The sequence below is a fragment of the Astatotilapia calliptera genome, chromosome 19, assembly GCF_964374335.1.
Source record: "Astatotilapia calliptera chromosome 19, fAstCal68.1, whole genome shotgun sequence".
NCBI classification, from domain to species: Eukaryota; Metazoa; Chordata; class Actinopteri; order Cichliformes; family Cichlidae; genus Astatotilapia; species Astatotilapia calliptera.
In genome coordinates, this window is record NC_137440.1 from 25,917,212 (window position 1) to 25,936,764 (window position 19,553).

Genomic DNA, 19,553 nt, shown 5'->3' on the forward strand with positions numbered 1-19,553 from the left:
TAAAGACAGAGAGTGAGAGAGCAAGGGACAAGAAAGAGAGAGAGACAGACATCACAGGGCGCTACAACAACACAGGAAACTAGACACAAGAGGACGGGGAACACAGAGAGGAATGATAACAGAAAACCTAAAGCCTAGATAACAAACTAAGGCTACAAACGGAGATCACAACTATAATAATGAAATACTAGGAACAGAATATTAAATAAACCTGAATCAAAAGTCAAAACACAAAAGCTGGGTCATAGACTGGGACCATGAAAATGAATTTCCAACCGTGAATATCTAACTTTCACATTTGAAAATCACTCAAATAAAGGGCCTGGTAACGTTATAGTTAGGAGTAAGGGGCAAGAGTTAGAGGGTTAAGGAATCTGACCTTAATGAAAATGGATTTCTCACTTTGGTTTTATAGATAATATATATTTATTATATTTACATACATATCTTTTTTAGACTTTTCTCAGACTTTGCTTTGGAGATTCGATGCAACAAAAATAGAACATGCTTTACCAGGAAAAGAATCACCTGTCTTGCAGTCTGCTGCTACAGCCGCTTCTAATATTATACAACCAGTCCTGATGTGGCGTCCTAATTTGGTTTCGCTGTCATACAGTTCCTATTATTGCATTAACCCTCAGGGTGAAGCGTCCTTGTTTTTTTTTCTGTTTTTCTATTTTTCATTTGCCGGAAGACGCTGGCTCTAAAAGTATGCCTGATAATCTGCAATGAATGTGATGACATGCTACATTTAACTCTGTCATCATGCTGTGCCTCCTTACCTTTCCAGGCTGACACGTTTACACGCGTGCGCACAGTCTCTCTCACACACACACACACACACACACATACACACACATTTTTAAGGAGGGCCGAAAGGTTGTGCCTGAGGGCGAAGTGGTGTACGACTTCAAAAATAGACTTCGGAATTCATAGGGATGCGAACAGGAAAGGTTTCATGTGCAGCAAGAACAAGGAAGAACAAGGAAAGAAGAAGTTGGAGGAATGCAAAGTGTGGCTTTGTTGAAAGAATTTCAGCACATGCACAGGCACAAAGTCTCACACACACACACACACACACACACACACACACACACACACACACACACACACACACACACACAGAAACTCTTTTGTTTGGCGCCACTGCCAAGTGGAGTGTCAGTTTCAAAGTCGGAGCCTTTAAGTGGCGCCCAGTGAGCCTGCGGTAGTGTTCATGTCATGGGCAGTTGGCTGGGGGTGTGTACGTGTGTGTGCTTCTTGTTTATGTGTGGGTGTTGGATGTCTGTGGAGGCAGAGGGGCATGACGGCCAACACCAGGCAGGGCTGTTGGAGACACAGAGACACGGTGACAGACTGACCCTGGCAGAAAGTCGCACTGAGCACAAGCTGCTCGGTCTTAACTGTTTCACATCATACAGTGTAACAACTCCGAAGTGTCGTGTGTGCGTACGCTTTACTGCTTTATAACAACCCAGATTCCCAAAAGTTGGGATGCTCTGTGGAATGTAAATAAAAGCAGAATGCAGTGATTTGCAAATTTCATAAAACAATATTTTATCAAATGATTATGTGAAAATCTACCATTTTAAGAAAAAGAGACAGGCATATGTTTTTCGATGTGTAGCATCGCCTTCTCATTTAACAACAATAAATGAACTCAGGAGACCAGTTGGTGGACTTTTAGGAGAGCAGTGTTGTCCCAAATTTGGTCTGATGTAAGATTCTAGCTGGTCCGCTGACCTTGATCTCTGTTGTCATAGTTTTCTTTTTATAATGTGACAAACATTTCACTTGTGGGAAGGTCTGGACTATAGGCTGGCCAGTTCAGCAACTTGTACTCTTCTACTACAAAGCCATGCTGTTATGATTAATGTGGTTTAGCATTGTCTTGCTGAAATATGCTAGCTCATTCCTGAAAAAGCCACCTGGGTGTGAGCATGTTACTGCTTTAAAATCTGTATTTACAGCTCAGGATTGACGGTGGCTTTCAGATGTACAGGCTTGTTTTTCCATCTGAGATGCAGCTTTTGTGGCTTCTTCTTTGCATGATAGAACTTCAACTTACATTTTTGGGTGGCACAGAAAACTGTGATTTCAGGCAGTGATTTCCATGTTTCTAATGCAGTGCCACCTAAGGGCCTAAAGATCACAGGCATCTGGTGTTGAATGTGAAGCTCGCCCTTTGTGCACAGAGTTTTCTCCAGATTCTCTGAATCTTTTGATTGATTTTTTTTTTCTCTTGTTCAAATCCACCTTCTCGTGTTGAAGCTGGTGAAGATGGCCCTTCCTTTCCTATGCTGTGAGATTGAGGGTTACTCCAACCAAAACCTGCAGCTGGTGGAGAATTGGTTCATGAGATGCCACTACACTAAGCAGAGCAAGGACTACCAGCTGCAATTCAACCCCGCTCAGCTGGAGTTTGTTGATAAATGAGATAACCAGTCAGTGCTTCAAAGTTTTTTGTCAATAAGTATTTATATTAATAATTAATTTAAGCACTGGTTTGCCTTCTTTTGCTTGCACAAGTGTGTTTGCAACCTCCTCTACCACCACAGATAGATTGTAAGTCTCTATACAGGCACGTGAAAGCAAAATGTCTATTTGGCCCTCTGTAATGAAGCACTCACTTTACACACAACTAATCATTATACACAGTGGTACTTGGCTACTCAGTAACCCAGACAGCATTTTATAAGTTCAAACCGCTCAGCAGTTTTGGCCATTTGCCTTCTGGAGGCCAGACCAAAGGTGATGGTTATGCCCCTAATGAAAACACACACTTCGCCCTGATAATGGAATTCTAAATGGCTTGCTCCTTATTAACTTTTTCGTTTATTAAAAATCAGTCCCGTTTTGCCATCCACAAGGCAAAACCGCCAGTCCGTGTCTCTGTTGCAGATTAATTACTTTTCTATGGCGTTGGAAAGAAGGAGGGATGGCAGAAAGAGGAAGAAAGTAAAAAGCCATCCACAGTTTAAAATGGCAAGATATATATTTTTCTCCTCTGACGTTAATACATCTTCAATGTGGCTGGCAGACTCTTATCTGCAGAGCGACTGAGCCACATCAGGCCCTGGTGAATTTTGATGATGACTGCAGGTTACCCAATGAGAATACACAATGAGGAAGGCTCTGGCTGACATTATACTCTGAGGCCCCGGTCCTCAGTGACTGAAAGACTGAACTCTTTCCTACTGTACACCATGCTCCCTTTTGCTTGCTTTAGAAAGAAAACCTTACTGTGGGAAAAGAGGCGAGAGCATTTAATATATTTTTGTGGCGTTGACGCATTTCAGAAGGCTTTTTTTTTTCCCGGTGTGTGTTTGAAATGACAAATGGTTTGCTATGAAACATCAATTTGTGTAAGTAAAGTCGTAAAAAATGGTTTTGTTCAGCCAAACAGATCCAAGGTGACTCAGGAGACAAGGCAGAATGTTTTTGAAACGCCGTTGTTTTGGGCTTTCTCTGGCGTCCTTAAACAAGGAGGAAGATTCTGAGCCATGCCTGCGTGCAGTTGATTGGCAGAGCATTTGTTCGGCTTTGAACTAAAATGAGACTTTCATTACAAGGAGATCCTCAGTTACGCCTCTGCACGAGAACATCTTCATCTGATCTCAGAAGTGTATTTATACCCCGAGCGAGAACAATTCACTGCTAAACTCTCCGAGGTGTCGCCCCTGCCTCTGACATTTCACAGGAAGCGGAATACGGGGTCAGCGTTGTTTTATTTCCACGCTGAATACGAAGCAGGCCTTAGCATGAATAGATGATTATTCAGATTTGTCCCAACACAGGTTTTAAACCAGCATTAATATATCAGGCCCTCGGCTGCCTTCCACTCTGGCTCTTTTAATTTTTTTTTCCTTTCTCTTTTTCTTTTTTTTTCTTTTTTGCAGTGAGGCAAGAGTGCTGATGAATAATTGAACAGTCCCGCGGTCCAAATGTCACAGCAGGGAAAATTGTTTGCGCTGGCTGGTAATTAGAATTTCATTGTTTGTTATGTAGGTTTGAAATTCCTGTCATTCCACATTCCACCTTATCTCGGTGATGGCAGATATCACTGCGCTTGTCTATCCGGGGGAGACACTAAGGCAACGATGGAGAGATGGCGTGAAGCACAATACATTTGCTCATTCAGCACACACTCATTCACTCACTCGCTCACTCACACACTCGCACATTGTCGCCGACACAGATAAAGTCACGCTCCTTCTCATTCTCCTGCTCTCAGATGGACACAAAGCAGTGGCCCTGGTTCACATAGTCTTTTATGAATGCCGTATGCAATATTCCTTGAACCTTTGAGCCTCATGTTGTTTATGTGACTCTTCTAACATTGCGTAACTTGGTTCGTGTTTTGTTACTGCCACATTCAGCACTGCCTGTGCTCGTGACTGAGGCTGACATTTTTGTCCCATTGCTTGTAAAATGCTTGCACTGGAATGTGCACTCATGTACGCGCACACGTACGGGTACGCTTGTGTGTGTGATGTGTGAGTGGTGTATGAGAGTGTGGCTCCGTGTGCTCGGGACTGCTCCATGTTTGCATATTAGCTGTTTTAACACTTGCACTGAGTGATGCAGTACGCTGTTCTCTTTGCTGCTCACACACAATCTTTTAGGGCTGGTGCCCTTTTCCTCTTTCTCGATTAGTCTTATGTGAGTTCGAATAAGGTGCTGCAGCTAGGTATGGGTAAATTACTATTTCTACTAATGACTTGAAATATATATTGATTCTAATGTACAAAAGACTTAAATAGCAGTCAGAAAAACAGAGATCCATGAATGAATGAATAGAGATTCATGGAAGAATTCTGTCATGGCAGAGATCGCAAATGTCCCTCCAATTCCTCTGAAAGACAAAGGGTTTAACTTGGCTGCACACAAACATGTAATCCCACTGGTTGGGTTAGTTACTGTTACAGGTTAGTTCGAGGCAGGTAGAACCACTTTCAGGCTCCATTCATTTAGACAGGGACTCACAGTAGCAGTTTCTGGAAGTTAATTAGTCATTATTCTCACTTCTGGAAGCCTTTGAGCTACATGCAGGGCTATTCATATAGTGTTGCTATCAATTTTGTTACAATCAATTTTGTACTCATCTTGAAGCATACACTGTAAAAAAAATGTTGTAATATAAAAGTATTTTACTGTGTATTTTACAGTTTTGTACTGTTTTTCTAGAATATCATTAAATTTACATAAATAGACTGTGATTTTACATTTCAAATGTAAAATAACATAAAATCACTGTAAATGTAATAAAACATAATTTTCTTGTTTTTTAAATATATTTGTCTGTACATATGCATATTTAGATTGTTAAAATACATTCACAAATGTATCATAATTTCACAAATATCTGTCCATTATTTGAAAGATTGAACTGTTAAATTCAAATGTAATGCTATGGAAAAATATATAAAATGATTCTTATAAACTTTTTTTACATCAAATAATGTTATTTAGGGCGATCGTGGCTCAAGAGTTGGCATTTCGTCTCGTAATCAGAAGGTTGCCGGTTCGAGCCCCAGCTCGGACAGTCTCGGTCGTTGTGTCCTTGGGCAAGACATTTCACCTACCACCTACTGGTGTTGGCCAGAGGGGCCGATGGCGCGATATGGCAGCCTTGCTTCTGTCAGTCTGCCCCAGGGCAGCTGTGGCTACAACTGTAGCTTGCCTCCACCAGTGTGTGAATGTGAGAGTGAATGAATAGTGGAATTGTAAAGCACTTTGAGGGTCTCGAAAAGCGCTATATAAATGCAATCCATTATTATTATTTAAACCAACTGTTAACTGTATATTTCTGTACATTTAAGTATTATTATTCATATTGCCGCATTCATTGACCTTGTTTATAGGTAATTTCATTGTTTAATGAAATTACCTATAAACCTCTGTCAGTGCGCCCCAGGGTGGCTGTGGCTACAATGTAGCTTGCCATCACCAGTGTGTGAGTGTGTGTGTGAATGGGTGGATGACTGGATGTGTAAAGCTTTGGGGTCCTTAGGGACTAGTAAAGCGCTATACAAATACAGGCCATTTACCATTTATTTAACATTTTAATCACATTCAAATGTTCCTAATTTAATGTTTAAAAGCACTTGAAAAAGGCAAAATCCTATGTAAAATTTGGGCTACAAACTGTATTGTCATTACTGAAAATAACCGTATTTTATTTAGTTAGTTATTTAGTTATTTTCTGTTATTTTATAGTATTATTTTGGCGCCCCAGCTGCCGGAACATTACCGTGTTTTTAGGATTTTTTTTTTACAGTGTACAGTATATACACACGTGCTGCCGGTAGAAATTGTGTTCATGAGTTTGTGCTAAAAATACAAAACTCAGAGCTGCTTATGTTTATGATAATCTGTAGACTTTATCACGAAGGACAGCCTAAATAACTCCTCCACAAATATGCAGTGCTGTTTCAACACTGTCCAATCAGTGTGCGTGTACATATATATATATGTATGTGTGTGTGTGTGTGTGTGTGTGTGTGTGTGTGTGTGTGTGTGTGTGTGTGTGTGTGTGTGTGTGTGTGTGTGTGTGTGTGTGTGTGTGTGTGTACAAACCACTGATATGGGGGTAATAATCCAGAAACCTTTTTTATTTCGTTAGGTTTTGTGACTCGAGGGCAGTGAAAAGAAATTTCACCTTTATTTTTTATTTAAAACTTATTTTTAGCAAACTTTTTCTTTTGGTGTGAAGCACTGTGCCACTCATTTTGTCATTTAGCCATGTTTCTGATGATCTTTATAAACAGGTTCAACATTTCAATAGAATTTTTGGAACCCCCAGCTTTCATGTTGTCTAAGTGCTAAGGAACATTCACATGTGGGTTTGCAGGTAAGCGGTCCATGTTGACAGGAAGAGAGGGATGCCATTTATTGCAGTAGTTTTGTAAGGATTGTCTATTACCTAGTTTTTAAATGTTTTTTTTCACTAAAAATAAGCAGTTGATGGACTCCCAGAACGGCTTTCTGGCTTCTGGTGAATGTCAAGTATTTCCTGCCTTTTAGTTCTGTTTTTAGCCTCTACCACCCGCGACAGGGAATGGTAGAGACCTGCTGTTAAAGAAAACTGCTACAACCAGTCCACACTGAACAGATAATCAAGCTGAAATTCTAAAAAGATCTCCAAAGCAAAGTCGATTCAGAGTCAGTCATTAAGTTGTGGCCTTTGTTCCCTGTAACAGAAACAAAAATCTCTTTAGTTGCAACATCAACAGTTTATGAAGAGGAGGAACCAGATACCTCCAGTTGGCCAAGATGACGAAAGAGCTTTCCTGTGAATTTGTGTCACCTCACGTTAAACAAACAATTTATTGTGTTTGAATGTTGTCATCATCAACATGACTGAAAGGCAAACCTGTTTGATTCCTATCTTGAGTGACTTGCCTGTCGACTGACATTTGTTCTGTGGCATTTAATATTACGACAGCTTTACTAACCAAAGTCAGTAGCATAACCACGAAGCAAAACCTGTGGCTACGGTTTCTCTAAATTAGCGTGGAGCAGTTGATATCCTCATTCATTGCATCTTTAAAGTCAAATGGCTGGCTTTAATACTTCTGCCGTGTCCTAGTATCTTTTACCAGATTGAAACTGTATAATAGCGGCATTTCTCTGCTATTCCTATTTTCCTCACCATCAACCACAGGCTCTCAGTGTTTTTGCACTCCGTAGCTGATTTCTTTGTTTTTGACTATTTCTTTTAAAAGGTTTTTCTTTTTTTCATGCCTTTCATATTTGTTTTTCTAAGTGCTTACAGGCAGAATAGTCAGTGTGATGGTATTGCAAACCCCTTTTTTGTGAAAGTAGGCGTCAAATGACAGTTAAAGGTTTCATGAAGAGACTTGACTTTTTTTGGTGGGGGTATACTGTTTTAGACTGCACAAAGGGAATTACCAGTGCTCATTCAAAGGGCCACATAAAATCCAAAGCAGCCGAAATAAAACAACAAGTATGAATATGCCAGTCTTAGAGGCTAATAACAAGTTATTTTCTAGCCCTTTCCTTTCTGTCTTTCATCTATCTTAATCTCTGATTTGACATTTGTCTTATGTTGTTTTCTCCCCCTTTTTTTCCTCTCCATATTTGTCTCTCTGGATCACGAGCTCTCCATTTCTCCCACCATCATTCTCTTTTGTTCTCTCTATCGGTGGGAGATGGAGTTAAGTGCAGCTGTAGGCCAAATAGCCCAGTGATTGGCTCTCACTTACTCCTGCCTCCCCAGTGCATTTGAAATCACTGATTGCAGACAAGCTAGTCTAAATCAAAGCTCTGCTTTAAGGAAAATTCTTTCAAGGAAAATGGAGTCTGCTAAACCCATTCCCAACGCAGATCATCGCCTTCACTTACATGAAGAAACAATGTGTAAATTGACTGTATTTAACTGATATTGCTAACTGATATCAAATTATGTTGCTGCCCTTCAGATGCCCTGAACACAAGGAACCATCAGGTGATGTGCACCACCGTGAAAGTCCTGCAGCACCTGGTGATGTCTGCAGACAAGGTGGGAGAAGCTCTGGTGCCCTACTTCAGGCAGATCCTCACCGTTTTTAACCTCTTCAAGAACAAGAGAAGTGAGTTTCAGGCACCAAGCTCTGGAGTGTTTCAAGGACAGATGATGTGGGAGGTGTTTGTCTTTTGGAGCAGATCTTGTGTAAGCTTGTTCTAATATTGGCATGACTGCAGAGCAGCAGTCACGGGGGGAGGGGCATGAACCAGGTGATTTGACAGCCCTGAGAAATGCCACGTAGAGGTTAAGTGTCTCTTTTTATTTGAGTCCAACTAAAAAGGGATTCTGTTTTCTGCATTTTCTTTGCTGTAGACTCAAAGCTTCTGCCCTCGAGTCCTTTTTACTTTTCCTCCTTCCACTTAAGCATCCACTTGACAGAGAAGCTCAATTTTGTCTTTTCTGCTGTCAGTCAGGCGGCATTGTGCAGTGCTGTTGAGGAGGAGACTTTGTCCTTGCTCTCACTGAAAGGCTGCACCTGGGTGACACCAGGACCTGGGGAGATTGGCATCAGATAGGCAGGGCTCTTTGTGTGGCTGTGTCAAAGCACTTAGGATGGTGTGACATGATGTGGACCCATTGAAGGCTTAAAGGCACAACCAGCCCCAAACACCACAGCAGGGTGTGGAGACTGACATTGTGAATCAATCATCTAAACACAAGCTTTAACGGGAGAAAACACAAGGCTTTAGTCTCTTAATCAATATCCAATTTGAATGTGTTGTCTCTTTAATTCGCTTACATTTATCTGTTTGTTGAGATAGTGAGAAAAGACAAAGGAGGGAACAGGAAAGCCCGCCTTATTAGCGCACGGCCTTATGCAAATCTCCTCCGTAAATTAGCTGTCAAATCAATCCCCTAAACTGTTTTGAAGCACGAGTTTCTCCGCCACACCAAAAGCTCCGGAGTCAGCCGGTGAACCTCACCATGAATATATCTGCCTGGTAGTTACCGTGGCGCTCTGTCCACCTGCCTCAACTGCTCCTCTGTCCTCCTCTGGCAGGCATCGATTAAATCCGAGCCAACCTCTCACCTGGCAGGCGTCTCTGCTATCCACCTCTTGAGACCAGCCTCTGCCAGAGAGAGGTCCATACAGCTGCCAAAGCACAGGGCCCAATCTGCTAAACAAGGACAGAGCTTCCTCTTCAGTAGTTTATAGGCATCCGGCAGAGTTTCTCTCCTGTAAAGTTTGACGAGAGTTGAGGCTGAAAATGTTACCAAAGTAAAGTATGTCGGTGCAAGCGAGCGTCTATATACTGTAAGTTCATAGATAGCTGGATAATTTCCTTGTGTTTCCCCCCCGATCACCGTCTGAAGCCTTAGATGAGCTGTCACAATTCATGTTCTGTTCTACCCACTCCCCTCTAACAGAGAAAGATATAACTTCAAATACAGAGAATAGATGCTTCCCTTTTGGGAGGGGGGAACAAACACGGTGTGAACTAGAACTAGAGTTCTTTCTGCCTAATCCACAAATATTTCAGGGTTGTTGTTCTCTCACAGTCTTTCTCTGTGTGCCTTTGTCTTTGTTTCTCTCTTCTGTTTTATGGCTTGTTTATATCAATATCAAAGCTTTCATTGAAGTCCATCTATTATCTAATATTACTTATATACACCTCCAGGTCCATCCCACACTCAGTCGGCTGTCTCAGTGCCTCAGACCGAGCCTCTAGCAGACAGGCACGATCATTGTGTTAATACAGTAGAAGGCACAGAAGGCCGGCTAGTTGTGTGTGGTAACTCCCACACTGTAACTCACAGAGCTTGCATGGCATCCCTCTTATCTCCTGCGCCACAACGGGACCACTGTCCATTTCATGCCAAATGTGTGTGTCTGTGTCCACATTTGTGTACGTCTGTCATGAATAGATCTGTTGTATCCCATATGCAGCTGTTGCCTTCAGTGCTTTCTGTCTCTCCCTGCTCACTGTTGTCTGTTTGCCAGCCTTGGGCACACAATGCTTTACTACACATCTATGACATGCCCCACATATACTTGCACATATACCATTGCACGCCGGTCCAGATGAGGCTACACAACCTGACTCTGTTTCTGTCTGCCCAGTTGTTCGAGCTCCGAATCAATAGGCTGACAGCCACTGCTGCAGGGTCAGGGCCACAGTTAGATATCACCGACATCTCATCGCGGGACAGATCCCTTAGGCTGTGTTCCCACGCTTCCGCTGTGTCGCTCCCACTCTGAGACAGGGTTGTGACCTGTTAAATTGGTCTGTATACAGCCCTTATCTGAGCCATTTTTCCAAGGTCAGAGACGGAACTTAACAGCCATCTCCAGAATGGACCCTCGGGTGTCCTTTCACTCAGACAGAGCGCTGGCCCTCTGACCAGAAGAACAGCGTTACAACCCACCAACCCACATGTTCAGTCTTTTTGGGGTCCAGGCCTCTGTCATTGTTCAAAGAGAGAAAAATATGCCTGTTTAACTCCGGGCTGCTGGCTGCCATTCTTCCCACTGTCACAGTAATGCGTCATTTTGAAGTGCACAATAATGAGCAATCACATAGTATCACCATCCTTGATGTACCCTTTTGTCTCCTGAATCAACGCTCTCAGCTTTTGTTTGCTTTGTGTCTTTTGTTTATCAACTGTTCTTTGTGTATTTGTCTACGTGTGCATGTGTGTGTGCATGTGTGTGTTTTAGAGACAATGTTGAGGACAGTGTAGGAATTTCTCCAATACGATTTGCATGGCTCTCTTGTTTTCTTGATGTGATGAATCTTATCCCTAATGAAATGCAACAATGTTCCTTAAGAAGGAGAGATGTGCTCCGTCATCCAGCAAATTCCTCTTCTGAGCTCAAAGGATGGGAACTCATCTGCCGTACTGTACATCATATCAGGAAGGGACTCTGCAGCGGAGTAAACAACATCGAAAATATATTGCGGGGTTGTGAATGAAGATGAAATGTATGCCAGTACTGATTTTATTTAGTAGATTAGATGTTGGCTAGATCAGTGAATACAGATTCTTTATTACTAAATTCCACTTTTTCACAGTCGGTTATGTTACCTTATGATAAATAGGACCTGGTGAGCTGAGCAGATGTAAAGAAAACTATGAACACTAACTCGAGTTTAAATTTTTAAAAAGTCCTGCATACATGGTGTCTTTTCGACACAAATCACTTCTAGTGGGACCCAAAAATGGTCACTTCAGTGCTCGAAGCATAGCTGGGACGTTAAAACAATTCAACAGACTGGTTATTTAAATAATCACCCCACAGTATACTCCCTAAACATTTCTGCTGTTAAGTTGTGCATTTATAATTCAATTAAAATTAACATCGGTTTTCAGTTTACAGTAGCAGCCATCTCAAAGCACTTCTGATGATCCCCTATGAGCGAGCACTGGGGAGCAGTGGGAAGGAAGAACTCTGTTTTGGCAGGAAGACAAAGCCAGGTGCAGGGAGGGGCAGCCCTCTGTTATAACCGGTTGGTTATTAAGGGAAAAGATACAACTTAAAATAAGGACAAACTAAGAAGGACTGGCGAGAGCGAAGGATTTCAAACTGTGAGTTTATTGGGGATGGCTTATTTTCACAGCCAGCCTCAAGTGGCTATTTAAGTTGCATTTTTTGGACTTTCATATTTGCTTCATTTTTCAGCCCCAGATGTTGGTGCTTGGCTTCAGATGAAGTCTTCAAGTTCAGTTTTTTGTTCTTCTCTATCCATCCAACTCCTTTAATAGAGACAAAAGTGGATTTAACAGGGTGCTCCACATCAGTGGCAAGCATCTTGGTTGTGTGTTTATCGAAATTGCTCAATCATATAGCTTTTATATGCAGCTGTCGTATTAAAGCTGTTGTGTTTGGTGTAGCGGAGACTAAGCATTTAGAAATCTGTACGACCAGGAGGAGGGCCTGGCGTGCTCTGCCACAGTGAATGAAACATGAGCTCGCAGATTTGTCTGGTTCCCAGGGTAGCATTGTTGTTGTTGCCCTGATAATTTTCTTCGCTTATCTGTAAGGTGTAGGTCCTTAAACACCTATTCATCACTGACAAGCGCACTCTCGCTGTCTCTCTCTCTCTCTCTTACACACACACACCCACAGAAACACAGTTATTCACACTTATTGCTCACACACCAGTGATCTGGTTCATTTAGCCTCTTTTATCTTTCTGCTAGGAATGTGGCCAGCTATGATAGGGTCTCGCCCACATGCATTGCTGAGCCTACACACACAGACACACACACAGACACACACACACACTCTACAAGTTGTGATAGTGGCTCTCTGTCTTCTGTGTCTGGACAACTGGTGAGGTTTTTGTGTTGGTGACAGATGCAGCACTGTGGCTGTATCTTATCTCATGACCGCGCTCTATCTGAGTATCACATGACGTGGTCACAGGCACACTCACAGGTCACGTTGGGCCTTTTTTATTTATACGGCGGCTCAGTTACAGCCGATGTTTGGAATTGAATGGAAATAAACACGGGTAGGTGGTTCACCAGACAACCGCCACCCCCACCCCCTCCATCACACCCTGATACAAGGACATGGAGAGTCATGAGGAAGGAGACCTATTCCACTGTGTTCAACTATGATACTAAGAGAAAAGGCCATCTTGAGCAGAAACACAAGGAAATTAAATCCTTTTTTTTTTCCTCGGCTCATTTTAATAAGACAGAAGGCCAAGCGTATGCCTGTGTACTCAACCACCTGTGCTCCTGTCCACAATACAACATAATACTCCCATTTACTGCCACACCACTGCACTGTGGCGTGTATGATGTTGAAGCTAATTCCTGGGGATTCCCAGTCACAAACATTTGCTTTATTTAATGACCTTTTCCAGCTGCTGTTGTGAAAAATTAATTCACTGCCACGCTTTCGTTGTGTACATAGCAACGCTATGGAGGAGCCGCGCTCGCACAAACACACAAAAACACGCACATAAGCCTATGCCCCCACTATAATCCATCATCTTCCACAGGCACGGAGAGCTCCTTTTCCCCCAGTGGACATCAGAACACACACCTCATCTTCAGCTCCTCTTTCCACATAGCCCCCCTCCAACTGGAGATATCTATCAAACCATCACATCCTGCCGAAACCCCTCCGCCATTACAATACGAGATGAATGGGAGAAACAGAGAGCCAAAAGAGAAATGGAAGAAGATATAGCATGAGTGAGCAAGAGATGAAATCCAGGTATACCGAGTTGCCCGTCCTTACCTGCTGCATTGTTAGCATGCTTCACAGCACATAATGACTTTTTTTTCTTTCTTTCCTAAAGCTTAAGAAAAGACACAAAGTTGAGGAAAATAGTAGAAATATAGTTTTATATTAATGCCGCCCACTCCCCCCATTCCCCTCCCGCCTACCTCTTTCTATCTCCCTCCACTCCAATACTCCTTGCGCCTGCGGATATGCCCACCTGTCTCTGTTAATTTCTATTGTCAGCAGGTCTGAGGCGGAGCAGCCAATCAGTTGCGAGCGTCAGCCCTTGGGCCTGCAGTCACTCCGCGGCTCCAATTTAAAGGTCAGCTGATAAGCAGCCAGATTCATGCATAATCTGGGCTGCTCCGCAGTCAGACAGGCAGACTGCTCAATGAGCATGCACACACACACATATCCACACCCAGCATACACAACTCATTCTCTTGGTCTGATCGACCCTCAGAAAACGAAGAAGAAGACGTATTTCACGTGCCCTTTTCTCGCCGGAATAAATGCCTGCCTCTATTGTTCCATCAAGCCACATAATGTACTTTTACTAATTGTTTGAGAGGAGCATCTCAGAAAGAGCCCGGCTTTATGTTTGTTGATTTGTTCATCATTTGGTACATAGTGCCTTTCTTGCGATGTGAAGCACTTAGGGGAATTACGGGATCTTTAACAAAGCACAAAACCTGGCAGTGCGCTTAAAATGAAATAGAATTTGGTTATTTAGACCAAAATACTCAATTTTGCTCTACACGGGCCTGATATCCACTTACGAGGACATTATACTGCTACTGTTCTATCAAAATTTTAAATGAATATTCTCATATGTGACTCTTATTTTTCTTAAAAAAAAAAAAAAAAGGTAAAAAAAAAAAAAATCTGGTAATTCTTTGTTTTTACATTCATTGGGCCCCAATATGCCCAAATATCAAAGAGAAATTAAAAATGCATGCTGTGGAAGAGTTCGCGTCTTAGGAGGTTAAGACTAATGTGTGACCCACCTGCCAGTAGGACACAAATGTCAAATTTAGTCAGAGCAATGAGTAATGAATAATATTACAAACTACCACCAGGGGAACCTGGCCTACACCCTGGGAATCACTGCAACAGAAGATGCAGAAAATGTTTTTAAGCTGATGGATGAAGTAGAATGGGTGTTTTTCATTATAGAAATACATCCACAGTAATTCCCTTCCCTGTGGTTCCTTGGAGTAGCTAGTTCAGCAATCTTCACTAAAATTTAAATCTTGGATATTTATTGGACAAGAATTTAGGCTCCAGATCAGTCTTCTAAAAGCTGAATGTTTAGCTTTTAGACAGCTAAGATCGGGTTACTGAACACAGTAACTTCTGCTTTGTAGATGAATGTGTAGGTACCGTATCCTTAGTGATGAAACATAAGTCTTCACTTTCAGTGGAGCTGCTCCTTTCATTCCCTCTAAATCCAAGAAGCACCCAATTACTTAATTGGATGAGTTATGAGGGTCCTTTCCTCACCCGATTCCCTCCCATCTCAATGAGATTAACACACTCTGTAATTAATGAATTTGGGGCACTTTGAAACGATTTGCAGGATTGTCCTGGCTCCGGGGGCCTGACATGTGTAACACAATTATCGAGTTGTCGAAACCAGACAAAAGAGTGAGATGAATAGGCCAGCATTAGCTGTGTTTGCTAAAAACAGGTGATCGTTCCAGTCACAGCCTGGATTAGATTCGTGGGCCACTTTGTTGTCATTCAGATTAGAGTGCATGTGTGACGATGGCTCCCGTGTATTCATACGTATGAATCCGCGTCCTCGCATGAGAATTTTTTGGGCTTCCTGACTTGGTAGTGGCAAGCAGAGAGCTCTCCTCCAGCTTCTTCCCACATCATCGTGTTTGACATCTCCGCGGGCAGGCAGCGACAGAGTGCTGGTGTGTGTGCAGACATTTGTCCGGCCCGCTTTGGATCAGCGTTCGCACCCTGCGTCAGGTTGGCTGTCGGCTTTCATAAGCGCACCTCCACGAATGGGTCCGCCGCTTGAACACGGAGAGAGAGAAAAAAGCACAGTTTTGCAAAATAAATAACAAATGGCATTTCTACAGGCTTCTGATTTTGTTGTCTCCGGCAAGGACACTCATAATAAACAATGAATAAAATAGATTTTATCACCTCTGTCTGGATTCGTGTGATACACCCGCATTTCAAACAGGTCACTGTTTGCAAAGCACTTGAGATTTTCAGGCGTCCCTGCTGTGGCAGTCATATTACATCTGCGACTGTCATTTTTTGTCACCTCTGTCTTCTTTCACACAGAAGTTCCACTTTAATGCGGCCAGGAAAACCACTCGGTCACCCATAGTCATTCTCACTGAACCAAACAAAGCCAGAGTAATGCTGCCACAGTGTGCCCCACCAACCCTACCCCTTTAGAGACCCACACCCCATTACTGCCCCTTCTGGGCATATTTCACTGACAGATATACCCCATTATCTCATCATATGCCAGCCAGTCTCTGCACTGTCTCTAACTGATGTATTTTGCTCATACAGTCAATAACACAGCTTTTTTTTGTCATGTTTCTATCATACAAGAGTGGTATGAACACTGGAATTTTATTTACTTATACCATGTAGGTTCTATTTTATTCTGTTGTTTTTTATTTTGTTTTTTCCTGTTGTCAGTCTGTCTGATCTGTCTGTCCATCTTATCCTCATTTACAGCTCGAGGGAACTTTTTTCCATTATTTTCTTCATCAACTGATGTTCAGTCAAGATCATGGTTCACTCACAATTTTTTTTTTTTGTTTTATCATGACTCCAGAATTCATATTCCAATAATGCCATAATAATCAGCCTTATACAGACTCCAATAGATGGCTTTGGAAAATGTGAACGACAGCACATGTTATTGACTTTTAACTGTTTAATTTTCATATATTTTCAAGTTTTACAGCTTTTCATCCTGATAAAAGCATCCCTACATGGCCATTCATACTGCACCAAAGTAATAAAATAATACAATTTAACAATTAAATGACAGAAAAAGTCCTGTATGTTCCACTATTTCTTTTAAAAGGCTGTTTTCTGTGAATTAACAGAAACCTTTTGATTTATAATTACAGAACAGTCCGAGCAATGTGCTATCAAAACCTTTTATGTTGTTTTACACAATAATTTCTCACAATTTAAACTCAAAGAGTCATTCTGACAGATGCTTTTTTTAAATACAGGAACATTTCTTTATCTGCTAGAAAAACCTGATAAAGAAATGCTGCTTTTTCTTGCAATCATATATTGCAGGGATCAAATTAGCAGTTAAACTTCGTTTTGTCTACAGAAAGGAGAGTTTCACTGGTTCTGCCCACTTAGGATTAAAGTGGGCTATGTGTGGCCTGTCATGTAAAATAAGTTCCCTGACATAAACTGTCATCTGTAAGCTGCACGGTGTTAAAGACGTACATGAAACAAATCTCTCAAATGTAGCACATGACTTCAGTATTCAGCTACGAGCTAACGGTGTGCTCAGAAATCAGTAGCGTCACTTGAAATGTTTTTCTCCATGGAATACGCTTCAAGCGCGTTGCCTTTTCAGTGCTGCAACATTGCTAATGGTTAAATTTCATTTAATAAAGGAAAGATTAATATTTAAATAGGCTGCTGGCGATGTACAGTATTATCATTTAGAATGCACATTGCACATTGTTTGCATAATTAATTCAGTGCAGCTTCATCTGTAAATAATATTGTTACCACACCAGTTGCACAGACACAGAAGACCGTTATCAGGATATGTGTGTGTGCTTGTGTGCGAGTGCAATAGGGCACACTGTCACTGCTGCGCAAACACTGAGAAAATTCCCACTTTAGTGCCTTATTTACTTTCAGGATCTGTTCTGTCACACAAGCGTGAGTGCAGGATACACACACACACACACACTTTCTGTGCCCTTCAAAGTCAATAGAGGGGATATAAACATCAACGTCTACGTCACACTGTCACGTGGAATGTAGAGTATGCAGTCTGCTTGGGATCATATTTTATAGGCAGATTCTTGACCTCTGCGGTGAAAGCTTTGCACATGCCGTGCACTTTCTAACATCTTCGCTTTGGAAACACAGGATCAAAAGATGTTAGGAGCATAAACAAAACACTGCTGTGGTGATTTATACAAATCCAGTATTCCTAGTTTTCTTTTCTATGTATGTGTTGGTGATAACAATGCAAGGTGGACCCTTCATCTAACGCCTTGCAACAGTGGCCACATAATTAACTTTATCTGACTTTCAGTACCAGCCAAGGCTTTAACATTATCTTTTATGCTCCGTGTTTGCTCCCAGTCCTCCTTTTCATAACCGAGCTGATGCATAGTTTTCGCTTTTTCCTTCAGTGTAGCCCAAGTGCTAAAAGCCTTAGCTTCTTTGTTCTGCTCTACTGTTGACCCAAGATAGATGAATTATTCACCTTGAGGTTTGTGGCAGCTCTTGTAACGTGCTGACCCGCCAACCCCTCTGCATGCCTGGGACACTTTACATTACTCCCAAAGGAGATGCACCCATGGTTCTCCTCCTCTCCCCTCAGCTTCTGTCTTCTCCACCACCTCCTCCCATCAAATATTTAGTCTGCGTGGATGGAGAAGCAAATCCCCAGCCTCTCTCGCCTCATTTCTCTACAAGCCTCGATGTTCTCCTTTACTGTGAACCACATCTATACTACACAGATGTGGTCTCACGGTGCTTTGATAGCAAACTGTTTCAGTATCTTCCTCTCACATTTTTCTTCAAAAAATTATTTTTTCTTTCATGGTTGTTTTTAAAAAAAACAAAAAAACAAAAACGAATATATGGAAATATGCTGCTACACCAGGGACATTTTATCTTAAAGGTCCAGGGAAACTTACTATTTCCTTATTCAAGGTAACTCAATGACCAATGACAAGTTAATAAGTTTCCATTTTAGCTAGTACTCTAAAGGTTTCACTTCAACAGAGGTGTACAAGGCTACTAAAAATACAGCATCTTTTAAGTAGTAGTACAATTCATCCCAAGGAGAATCGGTTTTTCTCAACAAAAAAAGTTCACAAAACAACAGTGACTCTGATGCAAGTGTAATATGTGGTGGAGCTGATGCTTCTACACACACAACTCACTGGAAAGAGGCAGCAGTAAGGAGGTGCAGACACAGGGTTAAATACATAAATCTACCCATAATCTTATGAATCATATGGAGTTAAATTTGAATTGTTTTTATTTTTTAAGCTAGGCTAAAATATGTATGTAATATGATATCTGCTGGCCTGGGGGCAGAAGGGGGCTTTTATTTGAGAGGTGACTCTAAAATAACACAATTCTCTCTTAAAGTTTTGAACACTTTTTCTTTTCTTTCGTTGTTTTCTGTAGTCTGAACTGGGTAGGGCTCATGGTCATTTGTGAGCTCACTCATCTTGGAGTTGCCTGGCAACCGCACCATGACAACGAGAATCCCGGACGTCACTATAGGCGGTCAAGAAGTAGACAGCCACGTGAACTTCAAAAGCAATGAAATACAGAAAAATGCTGCTACTGTTATCATTCACTCTTTGATTTTTAGTCTTTCTGTTAAGTTTTGCTACCCGTGAGACGGTTGTGGCTTATTTGCCAACGTATGTGTGTGGTGTTTTACTTCTTATGTGACTCATCTAACTCTTCTCATCTAATGCCAAAACTATTATAGCATAACATGGTCCACAAAGATATTCCTTCAACTATTTCAGCTCTGATTGTTGTTCATTTTATCATTGAAATCCAATTTTGAAGAAATCACTGATTTGAAACAAAAGTTTTAAGGCTATAGCATGCATATATATATATATA

At 41.7% G+C, this 19,553-nt stretch overlaps 1 protein-coding gene across 5 annotated transcripts in view; it reads left to right on the forward strand.

The window, feature by feature from the left end:
* The window catches only part of pacrg (PARK2 co-regulated), a 154,900-nt gene that overhangs the window by 83,878 nt on the left and 51,469 nt on the right, over nucleotides 1-19,553 (forward strand). For all 5 annotated transcript variants that reach the window (XM_080294086.1, XM_080294082.1, XM_080294084.1 and 2 more), the window contains one exon: nucleotides 8,445-8,594. In XM_080294086.1, coding sequence (XP_080150212.1) covers nucleotides 8,445-8,594 — 150 coding nt within the window. The remainder of the gene's footprint in view (nucleotides 1-8,444; nucleotides 8,595-19,553) is intronic.